A 20,003-nucleotide genomic window follows, 5' to 3' on the forward strand; every position below is an offset into this window, starting at 1 on the left:
AGCGTATAACTGCCTTACAAACTGATATATAAAAATCAAGTTTAAGATATTTTTAAGCCCTTTAATGCTATACGAATTGCAGCTGTTAAGGGTTTAATACCTTCTACAAGGTGCGTTCCAAAGTAAACAGTAAAAAAGTAACAAAGTAAACTCTAGTGGCGACTTCCAGTAAAAATTTCATGACATTTCATCTATTGGAAGTGACGTTATTGCATTTTAAGTGTCAGTATGTTTTTGTTAATGGTGCGAAAATGAGCTTCGAACAAAGAGCCAACATTAAATTTTGTTTAAAATTGGTAAAACTTTTACCGAAACGTTTCAATTGATGAAACAAGTTTATGGCGATGACTGCCTATCCCGTAGAAGAGTGCACGAGTGGTTTCAATGTTTTCAAAGTGGTCGTGAGGACATAAATGAGAAATGAGCCGAAACCCAAATAATCGCGCCTGGAGAAGTCAAAAGTGAAGACAATGCTGATTTGTTTTTATGATTCCAAGGGCATCGTCCACAAAGAATTTGTTCCACCCGGCCAAAACGTTAATGCGGTATTCTACCTTGGAGTATTGAAGCGTTTGGTGCGCCGTATTCGACATGTTCGGCCCGAATAACGCGAAGATGGAAGTTGGCGTTTGTTGCACGATAACGCGCCGTCTCATCGATCGACGCTTGTGGCCGATTATTTGACCAAAAATCACATTTTAACAATTAACCACTCTCCGTATTCACCTGATATGGCACCGTGCGACTTCTACCTTTTCGGTCTATAATTGTTATTATTTTAAATAACCACAATATTTTTCAAGCAAAGGAGAAGCATTGCAATTTGCAAATAAATCCATTTGCTGGCAGCGCCAATGTGGACTCTAATTATTTGCCAAACATCTGTTCACTTACAATCCAAATTCTGTGGATGACAATCTGTGGGCACCTGTGTGTGTGACTGAGTATGTGACGAACTGCTAGCAAAACAAAAGATCCGAGAAAGCATACAACAAAAGGTGGAGAAAATCCGGTTCCGGTATGTCACAATTTGTTTTGCGAATTTCACCTTCTCCGCCATTCACCACTCTACCCCTCACCGACCAAAGTCTCAGTTTGTTTTGTTTTCATTTTGCTTTGCTTTGACATTTCACGCTCCACTATATGCTGTCGATTTGTTTTCGCTGGGCCCATTGACTCCCATACATCCGTAGCACCCATTCGATTTGAATTTATGTTCGATTTGCTGTGCTTTTGCTTTGATGGCGCTCGCGCATTTCGATTCATTCGGCGCTGCGTTGGACTTCGGCGTTCAGTTGTGAGTAATTCGCCGCGACGTTTAGACGTTTTCCATGAGCTTTGTAAGTGTTAATATTTTTCCGGTTTTTTGGCGCTTTGCCGTTTGGACGATGATTTGCTGTGGTCAAGTGGTTGTTTATGGGTGATTTAGCAATTTGGTGGCCTTATCGGACATATCTCCATATATGTATATATATGCGTGTGTGCAGCTGGCTGTTGGGTGAAGCAGTTAAATGTCATTAATGATTATAAGTAATATTTTTGTGTGTGTGTGTGCGCTAGTGCCTGTGGTTGTTCTTGCCACCCACAACTGTTCCTTTATTCAACCAAATAATAATCGATTAACATCATTTACGGCACACGAAATGCTCAAGTGATCGCGTAATCTTCGTTTATACGCACACATCCACATGTAGGTATGTATGTGTATAGTTGTGGCAAGTGTTTGTGTGTGATTGCAACGCCGCCGGTTTGTAAACAATTCGACTGACTATTGGTTTGGGCTTTGGTTGACATTGTGTTTGTGAGTTCATTGCAACTTATCATCAAATGATTAAAGCAATTTGGCTTTTTAACACTCGAAATTGATCTCGAAAGCCACAATTGAGTAAAGATTTAAACACAGTTGATAATAATTACACTATGTCAAATAAAACAAGTTAAAAAAAATCAAGTTTTCGAAAACAATAACAATATCGAAAAGAGTTTTAAAGAAAGTGTTAATTCCAAAAAATGCTGTAAGAATAACAGCTACCTACATAAGTGAACATAATTTAAATATATACCAAAGAAAATTAAACTAATTTCGATTTGGATTAAAAATCATTAACAGAAATATAGTGAGTTTTCAAATAAATAATTACATAAAAGTTATAGTATTTACCAAAATATCACAAAATAAGTGTGCTGTGTATTTAAAAACCTCCACTGTGCTGTTAACTTCTTGAAAATTTCTGTTATAAAAAACTTCAAAATCTTATGAAAAAATTTTTCAATTAAACAAAAAAAATTTATAAATTTATACAATTGGCTGTGATTATTTAACTATATGGTACTTTCATCACATTGTGGTTTTACTATATTAACACGCGTGCTTTGCCGTCATGTTCGCCGTTTCTTAGCAACTTTAAACTGAATTTGGAAACAAAACTGCAACAAATTAAGGATTTGTTCGGAGTACAATGTCCCGACGCAAACAGTTGAATCCAAAGCCGCTTAATAAAGGTAAGTATCGTTATGTATTTATAAGTATACTCCAACTTAATGAAAATGTATCATAAGAGCTTTATAAGAATTTTTATATTGTATGGACACTACCCAACACTAAAAAGTAGATATACAATGGACCGATTTATTCCATTTTTACTACTAAATAACATTGTGGTTCATTTAATTTCATTAAAATATCACCCATATTTACCGGTGTGTGTATAGTGTATTAAGTCAACCTAGATGTCGTAAAACATTATAATAGATATATTGGACCTAGGGGAAAATCTGAACCGATTTTAGTTCACTTTTGATGGCAGATCAGACAATTGTCAAGAAATACTATTTACTAATATTTTCTATGTAAGTTAGCCATCGATCCTAAGCTTCTCATATTCCACACCTTCAGTTAGAAAGGGTACAGTTCGATTTCGACAATTTCCAGATAATAGTTATCACACATTTCAAGAATTATTTGTATTTAATTCATCATTCATCGATTTCAAATAGCGCAATTGGAAATAAGGTGTGGTTATTTATGAATTTCACCCATTTTCAAACAATAATATAGGGACATCAATGAATTTTAGCACGAAATTTGGTTCAGATTGGTTTAATATTGGTAATTTCTAAATTTTGATTGACATAGCTTTAACAATTGGTGAGATACGTATATTTAACCTGTAAAATGGTGGCGCCATGCCCAGTTTTCAAAGGTTTTTGCACTACGTATTCGTCTCTCAATTGTGATCCTCTACATATATATATACTTCAATATTTCTTTATTAATGAGGTTGTGGTTGAGCCCATTTTTATAGTAGTTTCCTCTTTAGAAGGCTGGAAGATCTCTTCTTTTTAAAGGGTTTTGATTACAGATTGTAGCAAGGCATTAGCTGCTTTATTTGGATGACAACGGAGCTCATTTTTCTTTTTGGTGTCCTCTATTCCTTTCTTAATAGTAGGAGTACCGAAATCTTTGCGAATATTTTCAATACATCGTTACTATAGCGATCATCATGTTATTGCTCTAAGGACAGCTGAATATGATACATCCAAACGGTCAGACCGAGTTATTTAACAGAATTTAATTGTCAACTCTAAGTTTGGAACTTTTATTTAAAAGCCAGATTAAATTTGCTGCTCTTATTTTAATACTGTGAGCCTTCTGTCCAAGTGAATGCCATGATAAGATACATGATTTGCGTGCGGCACTAAGATGTTATTCATTTCAATCGAATGACACAACTTAGTGAAGGCATTATTCGCCAGTCGACTACCCTTTCTTCGGCAACAGCTAAGTGCTCCTCTAGTTCTTTTAACGCTCTGTTGGGGCATTTATTACAGCATACTAGGGCTGTGCTAACCGCAATAGTGGATGTCAATACATTATTACATGTTGGAATATCTGCTGTATATAAGAGATATAGGTGGGGCCTAGCAGACAGCCCTTAGGTAAACCAGTTCTTATCAGTCGTTTATCATATATGAAATTAAGCTACTTTTCAATTTTTAAATAAGACTCCAATGGTTTATGCAATTCGAAATATTGTTTTAATGTTGTATATATATACCTGTAATGCTGAACTTCAGATTACTCAAAATACTCCCATCATTTAAACGCTTAATGAAAGGTTAATATTATCATAAACCATTTTATTATCTCTACTTTTAAATAAAAACAAATTAAGTCACACAATTTCACAATCATGTGTGTATGTATGTATGTGTGTGTGTATTTGTTAAAGATAGATATACAAAAGGTATTTATTTTAAGCCCAGTCGTTTCCGGTATCGCACTTATATCTCTAAAGTTTTTTATACGAGCCCGCATCAAAACTCGGCCCGGAAGCGTTGTATTGCAATTTGATATGAAATTGCACCACAGTACACTTGATAAATGAATTAAGTTTCGCTCATTCATGCCACATCATGCATAAACTTGTACTAGTGCTACAATAATGCTATGTATTAAGGGAACTTTACTTTCAAAGAAGTAGAAATAGGCTGATACAGAGCAAAGAAATTTTGTCATTTTAAATTTATTTGATATCTAAAAAGGCGGTTGATGCTCTCAATACCTGTATTTTTAAGATAATTCATTCGAAAATATTTCAGAAATTGGTTTAAACCAAGAATGATTGAAATAGAGGTTACGATAATTTCGTTGCGTTACTTTTTTTTACCCTGAACAAAATGTATTTAGTTTGTCACGATGTTTCTAACATCCAAAAAGAAACGTCGGAGACCCTATCAAATATATACATATGTATGTACATATAACTAACATGTAAATGATCAGTATGACTCGATTTAGCCATGTCCGTTTTCCTAAAAAGCTGTTTCTGTCGTACAAAATGACCGATCAAAAACAAGGTCTTGTATGCAATCTTTTATATTTGTGAACGGAAAATTATAGCTTCAGGACAATCGAAGTTAACGTTTTTTTCTTCTTTGTAGAGCGTATGACTGAAAAATACATTAGGGTGATTCTTTTGCTCTTGCAATATTGCACGATTGTACGAAATGTCATTTGTTGTTGTGACATTGCACGGATTAGAAAAGTTTCCATGGAATCCAAGGGTTTTGCAAGAAGAAAAGAGAAAGGCTCAAAGGAGAGAAATGCTGTTTGTCCTTAATTATCTATAATTGTTAGTTGAGTCGTAAGATAAAGTTTATTGATTTTGATGAAAAATATTCAAATAATCTATAAATAAATATAACTTTTTGCTGTTATTTTATTTTCCTTTAACTATGTACGTATGTAGCTCAACGCTCAAAAGTGTTTCTAATAATAAGATACAGATATTTTAAAAGACTCCCAACGGTAGCTAAACCATTCTTAGCTTGACATATGGTATGTACAATATATACATACATATATGGTTTTTGTATTTGTCTGCAATGGAGTAAAAAACGCATATGAAACATTTCAGTACTTAAATAACGGGTGAGCACGTTTTATTGATTACACACTGCGGACAACACCACGGTGCTTTACAAAATGATCTTTGTTTTTATTGTATTCTGTTTTCGCATTTTTTGGTTGTTATTGTTTTTATTTTGTAGACAAATAATATAGAGCAGCAGTTGGAACGCTTATCTCTATTAAGATATGCAAAAGTAAAATACGACTTAGTTTAGAAATAATTATATTGTACGACCCGCATAGCCACATGCTATGGAATACCTGCAGCTTTCCTGCTAAGGTGCGAAGTTGAGTGGTCGTGAAGTAGTTAATTGAAATAGATTGCGAATGCTCGATAGTGTTGAAGGTGCCATAAGTTGTGGCATTTAAATAAAGTCGTATTGGCAGTAAAACGCGATAATGTGCCAAACTCACATACACACACATTCACACAAGTGCATATGGCTGAGGGTGCAAAGGTGTGTGGAATGCCGACGATACATCAACTTAAGTGGCAACAACGAAATGTAATTAACTAATAAGGTGTGACCAAGCATCACAAAATAACAAACTAATAAATTTGTCTGTAAAATCAGCCATAAGCGACAAAAGACAAAAGAGAAGAAAACTCAAAGGCTGTGAAAAAGTTAATATGTCAATAACCAGCGAGCAATTTCAAATATTTACAACCAACAAGAAAGAACGTTCACTTCGGCTACACCGAGGCCGTAATACCCTTCACAAATAAAAAAGTTTCCATATAATAACTTGATTTTGATCGTTAAGATTGTGTGGAAGTTATATGATATAGTAGTCCGATATCGGCAATTCCCACAAGTGAACAGCTTTTTGAGAAAAGAGGACGTGTGCAAAATTTCAGATCGATATTTAAAAAACTGAGGGACCAGCTCGCGTATATACAGACAGACAAACAGATATGGCTAAATTGAGTCAGCTCGACACGTTGAATGCGTATATTTTGTAATGTCTGCGACGTTTCCTTTTGGATGTTTCAGTCCTTGTGGCAAACGTAATATACCCTGCTCAGGGTATAAAAATGCTATACAACTACAAAGAATGTTAGCAATTTGAAATATTTTGCGCTTTATTTGCTTTTATTTCAGTTACTGTTATTTATGCACACATACACTTACAATGTATATATGTAAATATATATATATATATATACTATGTATATATGTATATGTATGTATATGTGGTGTTCTGCACTTTTGCTTGGCTTTCATATGACAGCTGTTGTTTTGCAGCTGGTCAGGTTCTACTTATGTATATCTGCTACAACTTTTACACGCCCAGGCACCGTGTTAATATTATATTTGTACACAAATAAATATGAAATGCAATTTATATGCGAAATCATAACTTGAGCCTCGGATGCCATGTGTATACCGATATCTGGTGCCAATGAATGAGTTTTCGACTTAAACTTAACCTAAACTATTTTACTAATTATATGCACCTACAGACGTACATACATATATACCCCCAATATGAATTATAGCGTGTAGTAGTCAAACAATTTTGACCAGGTGAAAATTTACTTAAATCACCTGTGCTAGTTTTCGCCAGCTCGCAAAGCTCTTTGAACTCGAACTTTTTCATTGATTGGTGTCTTATTGTGACAAAACCGGGACAGCTATGGCGAAAGTGCCTCAACACTAATTAACTTTTTCTAACTATACAACTAGTTGTTGAGTCCCCTTCCTTATTTGTTCAATTGGCCATCTGAGTACCTCAAGAGATATCCTTTTACTCACCAATTAGTCTGTTTGACTATAGCTCATGTGTAATCTTCAAAGTGCACACTACAAGTATTAGTACTTTTTCAGTGAGATAAATAGAAAATCTATAGAAAATTTTATCTCTGTGCTTGATGACTTAGCCACTAAGGTGACGATATTGAAGACTTTGGAAGCAAATTTGCTTGTGATAGTTCTAAACAAACAGATTCCGCTTCAGAAATTGACGATTGCGAAGAAATAACCTCTGACGATATAAACGAAAACCATAGCGAATCACAAGGAGTAAAAGGCCACTGGGTAAACGTCACTTCTGAAAGCCATCCAAACATCAAACCGAACTACCATTTTCCATCCATTTTGGCAGTTGTCGGATGGATTCTAAGAAGTGCTTTTTGTTTCCAATTTTCATGAGCCAAGTTCAACCAATACATTCAGTTGACTTTATTTGTAAGATTTTATAATGAAATTAAAGGGCTTTACTTCTCTATATACTTGTATGTATAATATGCGTTGGCGCCAAAAAGTAATTGAATTGGTCCACACGTTCTTCCAGCTCCTATATACAAGTACCAAGTATTCGTTCTTCTGTTTAGTTTGTTGGAAAAGTAAATGGAGTTTTTTCAGTAAGTGCAGTTTATGTAATTACGTCCACGAAATTTTTTCGATATTGGAAATTTTATGTGTTATTTAAAACAAATTATTTTATCAATCACCGACACCATATTTCAAACAAACAAAGAAATTAATCATACTTCTTGGAATATATAACGGTTTTGATTAAAACATAAATATGAAAAATAAAATAGTTTATGGACAATCGGATTTACTATAACATTACTCATTTCTGACTGTTTCTTTACTGTGAGTCACTTTTCTAAGTTTTAAACAACAGAAGCTACTAATAAAACAATAAAATCACGTACCTAACCGCAACTGATTAACGCCAGGGAGTAAGTACAATGCAAGTACAAAAACAAAAATACAGAACAAAAAATAAACCGAGCTTGGTTCGGGTGGAAACAAATATATGATAAGGCAACCAGTTCTCAGTTTTTGAGATACCGATCTGAAATTTTGCACACAATCTTTCCTCTCGAAGAAGATGCTCCTTTGGCGGAACCGGCTCACCACTATAGCACGTATTGCAGCTACCATACAAACTGAACGTTCGGATTCAACTGCTAATATGGTAAACTTTATGTATTTAACGATATATCTTCAAGAATTTAGGCACGTATTATTGTTCAAAGCAACGGTACAATCTTCGAAGAAATTGTTCAGATCGGATCACTAAAGCATAAGCCATACAAACTAACCGATCAAAATCAAGTTCTTGCAAGGAATATTTTGTATTTGTGAAGGTGTAACCGATGTTAGCGTTTTTCTTGTTTTTCTCTTCGTTATAAAGAAAATTAAAATACTCTGTGCAACATGTTCCATGTTGGTACAAACACCACAGCCAATAGTTGTTACTTACGAGTATGAGTACGCAGTAAATTTATCAACTCATTAATATGTATCAGCTTATTACAAAGGAAAAAAGAGTATTATAATATATTAAAGAAATCATTCAGTAATGATAAAACCGAACTTGACTTCACTAAAAGCACGATATTTTATTCTTTCTGTAGCATGAAATTCATGCGAATTATATACTAAATATATATATATGTAATATATTATATATAATTTAACGAATATATATACGACGAATTTTATACGTATACTCGTATAGCTACATTAAAAATAGGTGTAAATATGGATTTATAGAGTAAAGCAAAACATTAAAATTTAGTGATATTACATAACGTTGCTTGCGCATATCTGAATAGCCTTTGTGAAAACCAATTCAAGAACCACAATTTTTTGGAACGAACACTGAAGGATTGTGTTTCCATTTGCATCGCTCAGTTTGTATGTCAGCTATATGCTATAATCGTCCGACATCGGCGGTTCCGGCAAGTGAGCAGTTTCATGGGGAGAAAAGGACGTGTGCGAAACTTTAGATCGATATCTTAAAAACTAAGGGAGTAGCTCGCATATATACAGACGAACAGACAGACGGGCATTGCTAAATCGATTTAGCTTGTCACGCTGATCAATTATAGGTATTTATGCGTTATATGGTCTCCGAAATTTGCCACTGAATTTTACAAACTAAATAAATTGGCCGTCGCAACAAGAAAATTATTTAAAAATTCCAAATGTATAATTCAATAATTGCAACGGACTGTGGTTTATAAAACTGTTCGTATATCATTTGATCTTTTCATTTCCCATGGGATTCGAACGCGTGTCCGCACAGTTTAGGTGAAAGCTTGTTATGACACTTTTTTATATACACATATGTAGATATCTACTTTCATATATGTATATATATTATATATCGGTACATATTTACACTAATTATATACATGCATCTATTTATTTGAATATTCCGTTACAGTTAAATGCACAAAGCATAAATTAGTATTATTTGTACTTTGTTTTTGTTGTCATTTACAAAATAATTAAATTTAAATGCGATAAGAGGGGATACCGAATGTGATATCATTTGGGGAACAAAAAACATGAGTATATGGTTGAGGTAATACGAGTAGCGTATAGCGCAAAGTGCACGTGCAAATATTACAACAAACATTCGTATGTAATTCATGCAATGGCATTTATATTTTAAGTACCACTGCTGACTATGTTGATTTGCTGCTGATGCAGGTGATGATCATGGGAACGAATGGTGGTGGCGAATGTACATATTGTACATGCAAACATGTATACATATGCACTTATATATATACGTAGTAAATACAAAGGGTAACAAACGAAAGCAACAACTCAAGCAGCCAGCCGATATATGAATGGATAAGCTGCCAGTCGTGTCAATGGCGCAGGTGGAAAAGAAAAACTTAACACCGCTTTACATACGAGTACAGCGTTGCTTCTTTTACTTTTCGTCTACAGTTTATTGTGTTTATTCTCTGTTTATAGTTTCATTTTTAGTTCATTTGCGATAGCGCACAATGGAAAATATGCAGCGATAAGAAATTTTACAGTTACAACGTCCAAGCTTTTGCTGGCAGTTTGGACCGAGTAGGAACTCCTTGGTGTTCACTCACATGTATAGGGTTGTTCATAATATCAGGGATATTTATTAAGTAAATATTTTTTATATCCAAAATTATTAAGTATATTGTTTAACATATTCCATGAATGATTTAACTGGTTTATGAGCCATTGAAAGTATATCTAAATATAATAAATCAGTGTTAGTTATTAAATCAAATACAACAGTTGACAACCCTATCCAATGATATCTTTGATTAAAATCTTTCTTAACTCAGTTAAGTTTGATATCCGAATTTTAATATTTATTTATTTTTATAAATTTAGTTCAATAAAACAGGTGGCAACCTAACTCAAAAATATTTTTTACTGTAAGTCTACTTAAATTTTTTCAGTGTGAACAATTTATGATGTTTTTTTATTTATTTTAAACAGGCAACCTTCTAATTTTTTGCTACAAACTATCTGAAATTAATTTAAAAATTCTCAGAAATCAGTTCAGTCTTCGCTGAGGGGGGAAACTGTGAGCGTGTCGGACTATTTGCAAAAAGAATTCGAAATTTATAAAGTTTCGTTAGACTTTTTGGAAAATTTCGTATTTTAAAATAATATGTTTTTATTTACGTACTACATACTTAGAACTTGTATGACCTTTTAAAAAAATTCAGCAGAGTTTTTTAATTTTACAGACTATAGACTATGTTAGTGCGGAAGCCTTTGAAAATTGAAGGTAGTTCATAATAGGTTGAAATCCATTGAAAAGGAAAGATAAAATAACAAAAATGAATGGAAAAATTATTTACGGGTGATTTTAGGTCGGTATGAGGAAGGGGAGAGGAGTGGTTGAATTTCTAAGGGTTAAAATCGTTTTATATTGATTTCCGGCAAAACTACGAATCCTATAACTTTGTATTAACACCTTATCCACTTAACCTCAAAATGTATGTCAAAAATTCAAATATCCAAGTTTTGTGGTTTTTTATATTTATCTTGTATAAAATTTTTGTCCTTCTTAAATTCCAAACACACCGTATTTTTTATTAAAAATATTAAGGAGGAAGACTTATTTCCACTTAACAAAAAAAAAAAGCTAAATTTTCACGTCAATTTTTCAGATTTATAATGCAAGAAAAGATCCAACTTTTGGAATCTATATTGGCTCATAATTTTTAAAAATGTGACTACCGTGTAAATATATATTTGAATCGTTTTTACTAAAATTATATTTATCTGTTTATTTTCGTAATTATTCGTCTCTTTTTAAATCTGTAAATCAACCTTTCGAACGATGAAAAGCACTTTCTCTATCAGACAACACTCTATTAGTTTTCATGTCATCATTCATACCATCAGTCCTAATTTATATCCAATTCCTATGTGAATAGAGAATCTTGCCGATTTTAGATATGCACATTCTACGCCCACGAGCTGTTTATTTCGTTCAAGTCGCCTAAAAAGCTCTGCCGCATTTAAACGTCGTCCATGCTTAGTTTAGAACATTTTATGTATGTTGTTGAGTATTAGATTTATAGTTCGGAAGTAGAATAACTGTTTTCAAGTGCGCCAAATAAAGTTCCTATATGGTTGTGTATTTAATTCGTATTTTGTTCGATATATTATATATAATATATATATATATGTATTTATTTAAAAGCTAAGTGATTACTGTAATCGGTACGAAAGAGAAGTGTGTTTTTTTCAAACTATACCTGAATGATTCATTGCTATTGTTCTTTGAAGCGTAAATACATAAATATTATATGACATAATATTGATTTATTTTAATTTTAACATCTCGAAACAAAGTTTTAGACATCTTGGGTATTTTTAGAAAACCTTCGTTATTTTTTGTTCCGTGTCAGTCACCTGCAGCAAGTGTTTCACCGCTACCTCGCTTCCTCAATCGTGTTGGTTACAATTGAATAAGTGATAAAACTTTATCTTTTCTGAAACACAATAAAAGTACGAACTACTTCGCAGCACTTCAACTGCCCGCACCACCGATTCACAAATGCAATGCACAGCAGTTGCCCGCGTTCTTGCCGATAAAATGCAAAATATTTTATTTTTTATTCAGTGTATTTATATTTACGAGTGTGTTTGTTTGTGGTACTGAACTGCATAGATAACGCGCTAATTTATCTGGTATCGCCTTTGTGCGCTTTTAATCTTTCGTTTTATACTTTTGCGTGCTTACTTCATAACTAAGGGTCGGGTCGGTCGTGGCAAACACTCAGTGACGGACTGTCAATGTACATTCTGAGCAGAGCTGTCTGTCGATTAGTGCTGGTATTGTTTATGTAGTTGTAAGTGTGCGATATTAATTCTTAGATGTTGAGTTCCGTAATTCGGTATCGCCATTAAATATTCAAACGTGTTGAATTGCGAAAAAAACAATCAAAAGTCGTGGTTGGCCAGACATAAGCGCAAGTTTGGCTTCAAATGAATAATCATACTGTTATTTATTTCAAATATTGTGAAATTCTTTTTAGCGAACTAGAGGCGAATATGGTTTGTATTAACCAAAAATGATACAAGCAAAATTGCGGTAGGTGGTTAGCGAAACGAACTGGCAAACAATCGAAAAAAATCTTTCCTTTCTTAATATTTTGACTTCACAAATCTGTCATACTGCAAAAAAAGAAACGTAATGAGACTGTCGTAATTTCTATTACTCTCAATATTTCCAATTAATATATATAGATATCACCCAGTACCCCTAAATTTATTTCAATCTTTCTACCACACAGTCCTCCACTCTGCCGTCGTATAATTTCAGTTACAATACCTATTGCACTGATGTATGATAAACTTGACGTCTTAGTCATGACGTGTCCCAACGTTCAATAAATTGATTTCCGGTCAACTGTATTACAACCCCAAGAAGCCTCAAACCAAAGTTATAGCTGTCTAACTCAGAATTTAAACCTGAGAATATATTCGATTTGAGTCCATCTCTCTCTAGATACAAATAGTCAGCAATATTTTGTGAATATAAAAACCAAGTTCGAAGAAAAATCATCACTTCCTTTTTCAACAACAACTGAAACCCCTAAATTTTATATTTGCGAGTCACATACATACATCTGTTAATTATTGTTTTTGTGTCTGCTACTGTTTGATTTGATTTCTTGATTTTGATTTTTCGAATTTGTAGTTAGTCATTATCACTGCTTGTCATCGTAGATAGACCGTTCGACAAGTTGATAGCGCAACTAAAATAATTACGCACTGCTGCTGCAGGGAAGCGCAAGCGTTGCTGGGGAAATTTATTTCAAAAAATAGGAATTTATTCGGAGATTCCTTCAAGGGTAGACCTTAAACAGATGTTATTGAAAACGATATTTTAAACATTAATTATTTGTCGTTAAGTGATATAGTGAGGTAATTAGTTTGGAGAAAGTAGAGTTTAATGATCTTCAGAACAGCGAAGACTGGCAACACCACGCGTTTTGCTTTTGTTTGCCACTGTTCGCAAAGTTATAACATATAAAACAATTATCTCACCAAAAATGAATAATAATAGTAATCAAGATTTGAATTGTATTATTGAGGATTCTGTAGATAATCTAGAAGATTTAAATAAGAAGTTCGCTGTCAGTGACATTCTCATACTTCATATCAACATCAGAAGTCTCAATGCCAATTTTGAAAAACCAGAACTTTTGCTAAAAAGTCGAATATGTAAACCACATGTTATAGTTTGTAGTGAAACGTGGAATTTAATTGAACATAAATTATATTCATTAAATGGTTTTAGCATACATTATAATCAAAGCAGTATAAATAAGGCCGATGGAGTAATAATGTATGTCTCAAATGCTCTAAAACACTCCACATCCGTAGATACTATCGGGCGTTGAAATTTTTTCTCGACATGTATAAGTATTAACAATAATTTAAATTTAAAGGTAACTGGAATGTACAGATGTTATGACATCCCTAAGGATGAATTTATTAATAATTTAAAAATATACATGAATACTAATTCTAAGATTAAAAATCATATATTAGTTGGAGACTTCAATATAAATTTAAATGATGTAGACTATCACTCAGATCTACTACTATCAAGTGTTTTAGATATGAATTATGTACCGTTTTTTAATAATACTACCAGGCCTTATAGTGAGGATGGATCATGTATAGATAATATGTTCGTTAAAACAAATATTCCCAACGTAAAATCAATTACATATAAACAAATGATCACTGATCATTATATTTTGTTTTTGCTTAAATCATAAAGAACCTAAGAATTATATCAGTTATAAAATGCTGTAGAAAAATAGTAAAAATGTTCTTTGGGAAGACATATTAAATATAGAGGATCCAAATATTGCTACTTATAGTCTCATAGCTAAAATACAAAATTTGATAAAAAATGCTCATGTAAAACCAAAACACAACAATCGTAAATTTAAACAGCGTAAAAATTGAATTACGATTGGCATTATGAAGTCATGACGTTCTTAAGAGAAGTTATAAAATAAATGGAAAAAAATAAAGATAATATAGAACTAAAAACAAAATACAATACTTACTGTAAAAAACTGGACATAGTTATAAAAATTATGAGAGTAATTCGATAAATAGTAAATCTAATTGTAGTAAAGACTTATGGAATTATGTAAATCATAAATTAGGTAAAAATGTAAAGGCATCAAAAGATATAGACTACTTAATCGAACATGATGTGAAGATCACTAACTCTGCGGAAATTGCTGATACTTTTGTAAATTTTTTTAGTAATGTGGGTGTATAAATGAAATAGCTGCTAAAATGAAAAAAACAGATAACAGTACGGTTTATAATATAGAAACTAATACTAAGTCAATTTTCTTTAAGCCAAGTGATGAACAAGAAATTGAAAAAGTAATCAGAAACCTAAAAGACAAAGCTGGGGGAGTTGATGGAATTAACACTAAAGTCTTAAAAATAATAAGTAAATTCATTAGTAATCCATTGGAATTTATCTTTAATAACTGTATGACTATAGGAATATGGCCAAATGGATTAAATTGTGCAGAAATTCTCCCAATCCATAAATCAGGAGACAAATATAAAACGAATAACTATCGTCCAATATCCTTAATTTCTAATATAGCAAAAGTTTTTGAAAAAATTATTTATAAACGAATTTATAACTTCATAACAGACTCAATAATTATTGCGAAAAACCAATATGGCTTCTTAAAAAATAAAGGCACTAAGGATGCAATTGTAGCAATTACCAGTTTTATATACACTAATATTGATAAAAATAATTCAACAGTGATAGCTTTCCTGGATTTAGCAAAAGCTTTTGATACAGTAGATCATGCTTTATTGCTGGATAAATTATATAGATATGGAATCAGAGGAATCGCTGTTGATTTAATTCGTGACTACCTTAAAAACAGATATCAAGTAGTTAAAGTTAACGGGGTAAAAAGCAAATCATGTAAAGTTCAAATAGGGGTGCCGCAAGGTACAATCTTGGGACCACTGCTTTTTCTTCTATATGTAAATGATATCTTTAAGGAACTACCTGAAAACTGTTTGGCAGCTTATGCCGATGATACAATAGTTAAATGTATAGGTAAATTTTGGGCGGAAGCTGAATCACAAATGAATGTGCAGTTAAGTTTAATAGGGAATTGGATGTGTAATAATTACTTAACTCTAAATGTTGGAAAAACTAACTATATAACTTTCGGTTCATATAAAGACAGTATTTCAGAAAGTTTTGAGTTAAAAATTTGTGATAAGACCATTAAAAGAACTGATAATAGTAAATACTTAGGTATATATTTTGATAGTCACATGAGATGGGATATTCATATCAAAGAAGTCATAAAAAAACTAGATATTTTCTAATTATATTCTCAATGTTTAAAAATATAATGAACAAGAAAGCACTAAAAACAATTTACTACGCATTATTCGATAGTATAGTCAACTATGGTATTATTGCCTGGGGAGGTAGTTATAAGAATGTTACAAAATTGTTAATAAAAATACAAGAAAAATTAATTAACCATTTATGTGATAAAAACGAGAGAACACCCGTACTGGGTATTAAAAAGAAATTTATTTCTGAGTCACTATGTTATCATTATTCCGATTGTAGAGAGGTATTTAATCAATATAAAGGTAAGGCTAGAGCTAAGCCGTTACAGTTACCGAAGATTAATAAAAATATATCTTACAAAGACTCGAACTATATAGCAATTAAATACTACAATATGTTACCGCTGAGTCTAAAGTTGTTAAATATTAAAAATAAAGCAAGCAAAATGAAAATAACTGAGTGGATTGTAGACACTGATATTTAAAAATACTATGTTTTCTTTTGTTTTTCAATTATAAATGACATTTGTTATTAATAGATTAGTACTTAATTATAAAACTAAAACTAATATTACCAGGCCTATGTACAGGTGTTTTGTAACACCTCTATAGGTGCATTCTTTGTATGTAATATGTACTTTGTATCCTGGAATAAATAAATAAATAAATAAATAAATAAATATCAAAATTATGTAAGCGTCAAATCATAATCATTTAGAAGATATCTTGATTTCTAGAAACAAACTAATCACCAGACTAAATTGCATAATGCACAATAATTTGTAATTGAATTAAATTACATAAGTAGAGTTACATAATACATATGTATATTCTCTACTACTAAAATAGTCTTAACTGAATGTAAATATGATAAATTAGGAAATATGTAAAATCAAATAGTCACCCTGTTTTTAAATAGTTACATTTATGGTGCCTTGGGTCGTTCACTAAGTAATATCGTTTGATGATAACTTCACACTTTATTATTATGTACATACATGTGATCAAAAGAGCACAACAACAACTACGTTGTTACTATGGAAGGTCGGCTCGTCGGTCTCTAATTGAAGCATAGCACTGTGACCATGCAGGAAGATCCTTTAGTAGGTAGCTCGGTAATCGGTAAATCTTCAAAAATTGTTCTACATAACTTCAGGGGTTGACCTTGTTGAAGTTACTTTGGATTTGACATGACGCTATATCTTTATAGAATGAGCTTTATTACAAAAATTACCGTCGATGAAATCGTAAGATTGTCTTTCTTCTTTGTTTTTACTCAATTTGTAATCTTCCCGACGATTTTACTTGTCGAGATCACTTTAACGCCTCAGTTGTTTCACCTATTTACTAGTTGATGCCGGTTGGTTGGTTGGTTGAAACCAAGTTCTTCCTCCTTGATTATTTCAGTGAGACCTAGCTCGAAGAAGATGGTTAAATGTTCGACGTTTGCTTTTGCTATTGTCCAAAACCAGTTCGCAGAATATTACTTTCGAACACTACATGCATTTGTGGCTTAGATGTATCTATAAGGATTACCATAATGGGGGCTTTAAAGTGCTAGTTTCCATTACTTTCTCCAGTGCTAGTCCGAGTTGCTACTTAAGATAAGACCTTATTACTCAATCGCCTATCCAGTCCAAAGTATTAGTAAAATCTAGATGAAATTGTATATAACTTCAAGTTCAGTTATCACTTCGCCAACAATACGTGAATCAAGAAGCATGACCGAACACATTCGCATTACTTATTTGGAGAAAGCGATAGAATCCTTCCATTTTCGTCGATGTGTCATTCTGCTGCACAAATTATCTTCTTCAACGTGAGTTTAAAAACAAAGCGCTCAAAAGATAATACACTGTCTGTAACCTCGTTTGGTATCAAACGCCCGTTCAGCAATTGCCTACTCTTCGATTTGACGTCCGGGCTCAACACCTCTTTTGAACGCGCTCCTTCTGTCCGTAGTGTTATTGTAATTATTTCGTTCGGCAATTTCATACTCATTGGAGTACACAACAATTTTTAGTTTCACGTCGTGCTATAAATACTGATATATTATATAATTATATACATATATTATCGCTTTATAGTTTGTAGAAAATCAAATGGGAGAATCTAAGTTGCTGTCGTTCGTCGACTTATCACACGATCAGATCGCTTGATTGAATGTTTCGCGATAATTTTTAATAAACTTTAAGTGTGACAAGAAGGGGCAGGAACACCCATTTATTATACATTATTTGTTTATATATAAATATAAGTGTAATAACATTGATACATGCGGGCGATTAAAAAACATGAAAAATAAGTACTACTTTAGAAGTTATAGTAAAGGGTGTATCAATGGTAACTTACATTTTTCTACAGTTCAAATATTTTTTGAGGGACTTCATTAAAAAAAAATTCTAAAATTTCCAGAAGCCAAATTCTTCAAAATGACTTCTGCATAGATAATAAAATAATCGAATTTCTCTCTTTCGGGCTTTATTAAACACGCATTTTTTAAAGGGAGTTCTTTAGCCGTGTGATTTTATATGAGGTAATAATTTTTTTTCGGATTGGTAGTTTTGGCAGCTTTTACTTGATGTATACTCACTTTGGTTTGTCATTTCATAATTAATAGACTAGCTCCGGAGCTTAGCAAATCGTACAAATTTATTACAAAAATAATGGTTAGGCCCGTGCGACGCATCGCGCTCTGCGTCCTGCGGTCGGCACCGAAGACACTATTGCTGCTGTGGAGCAGAGTATCGAAGAAGACCCGAATGAGTTCATCCACCATCGCGCGAAAGAATCTTGGTTTGCGGGCTTACAAAATCTAACTCGTGCAAGAATTGAAGCCGAACGACCATCAAGCGCGTCGCACATTCGGTGAATGGGCCCAAAACGAGTTGGCCACCGATCCCGATTTTCACAAGAAAATTTTGATCAGCGATAAAGCTCACTTTTGGTTGATTGGGTTCTTTAATGAACCAATTGTCACATTTGGAGTGATGATAATCCACAAGTGATTGTTGAGACGCCATTACATCCTTAAAAAATCACTGTTTGGTTTCAACAAGACGGCGCTACATGCCATACAGCCAACGAAGCAATAAATTTATTAAAGAAAACTTTAGGAGGCCGAATTTTCTCGCGTTATGGACCTGTGGCATGGCCTCCAAGATCGTGAGAGTTAACACCGCTAGGACTAATTTGTGTGGAATTATGTGAAGTCGGTTATCTACGCAGATAAGCCCGAGACGATTGACGCCATGGAAGAGAATACGCGGTGCATTATAGCTGGCATACGGCCCCGATTGCTGCAAAAAATAAAAATTGCGCGTCTCGGTTGGAATTTATTTGAGCCAGCCCCGGCGGTTAATTGCCCGAAATCATTTTTAAAACATATTGGCAAACCCTTATCTTTATAATTAAAGCTGAAGTGTATACCATAACATTGAAATTCGAGTATATGCGTTTTGTTTCTCCTTAAAAACCACATGTAAAAAAAAAAACACCCTTTTGCTTTTTTTCAATTTAATGCTTTAATTTCCACCCACAAGCTATATTATGTTTAAAAGAAAATTGTTACACTATTTAATGAAAAAGTAATTCATGCCAAATTTCGTGAAGATCAAAAATAATAAAAAATAAATTTACATTTTTTTGTTTTAAGTAAATAAAATAAATATAGCAAACAAAAAAACAAATATAAAATAAAAAAGTGAACAAAAGAAATACGTATATGAAAATAAAAAAATTGTCATACAAATATCTGATGATCGCTTTGAATGCTACCTATATGCTATATTGGTCTGATCTGAGCAATGTGTTTGAAGATGGTAGCGTTGTCTTGGACAAAAATTTGTGCAAAATTTTATGAAAAATAGTTTCCCATACAAGAACTTTAAGCCAAAAATAATCAATTTTTTTAAGTCCCAGACTGACTGATCTAGCCCCCTAAAACAATGCTT

The 20,003-nt window shown here is 32.8% G+C and overlaps 1 protein-coding gene and 1 long non-coding RNA gene across 2 annotated transcripts in view; both read left to right on the top strand.

The window, feature by feature from the left end:
- Positions 1 to 2,180: 2,180 nt before the first annotated feature.
- The window catches only part of ush (Zinc finger protein ush), a 184,882-nt gene continuing 167,059 nt past the window's right edge, over positions 2,181 to 20,003 (top strand). Inside the window, exon 1 of the mRNA XM_036375222.2 lies at positions 2,181 to 2,502. Coding sequence (XP_036231115.2) covers positions 2,460 to 2,502 — 43 coding nt within the window. The 5' untranslated portion in view covers positions 2,181 to 2,459. The remainder of the gene's footprint in view (positions 2,503 to 20,003) is intronic.
- LOC138855957 (uncharacterized) overlaps positions 12,207 to 20,003 on the top strand; it is a 36,257-nt gene continuing 28,460 nt past the window's right edge. Inside the window, exon 1 of the long non-coding RNA XR_011395094.1 lies at positions 12,207 to 12,524. This is a non-coding gene — a long non-coding RNA (uncharacterized lncRNA). The remainder of the gene's footprint in view (positions 12,525 to 20,003) is intronic.

Source organism: Bactrocera oleae, chromosome 3, assembly GCF_042242935.1.
Source record: "Bactrocera oleae isolate idBacOlea1 chromosome 3, idBacOlea1, whole genome shotgun sequence".
NCBI classification, from domain to species: domain Eukaryota; kingdom Metazoa; phylum Arthropoda; class Insecta; order Diptera; family Tephritidae; genus Bactrocera; species Bactrocera oleae.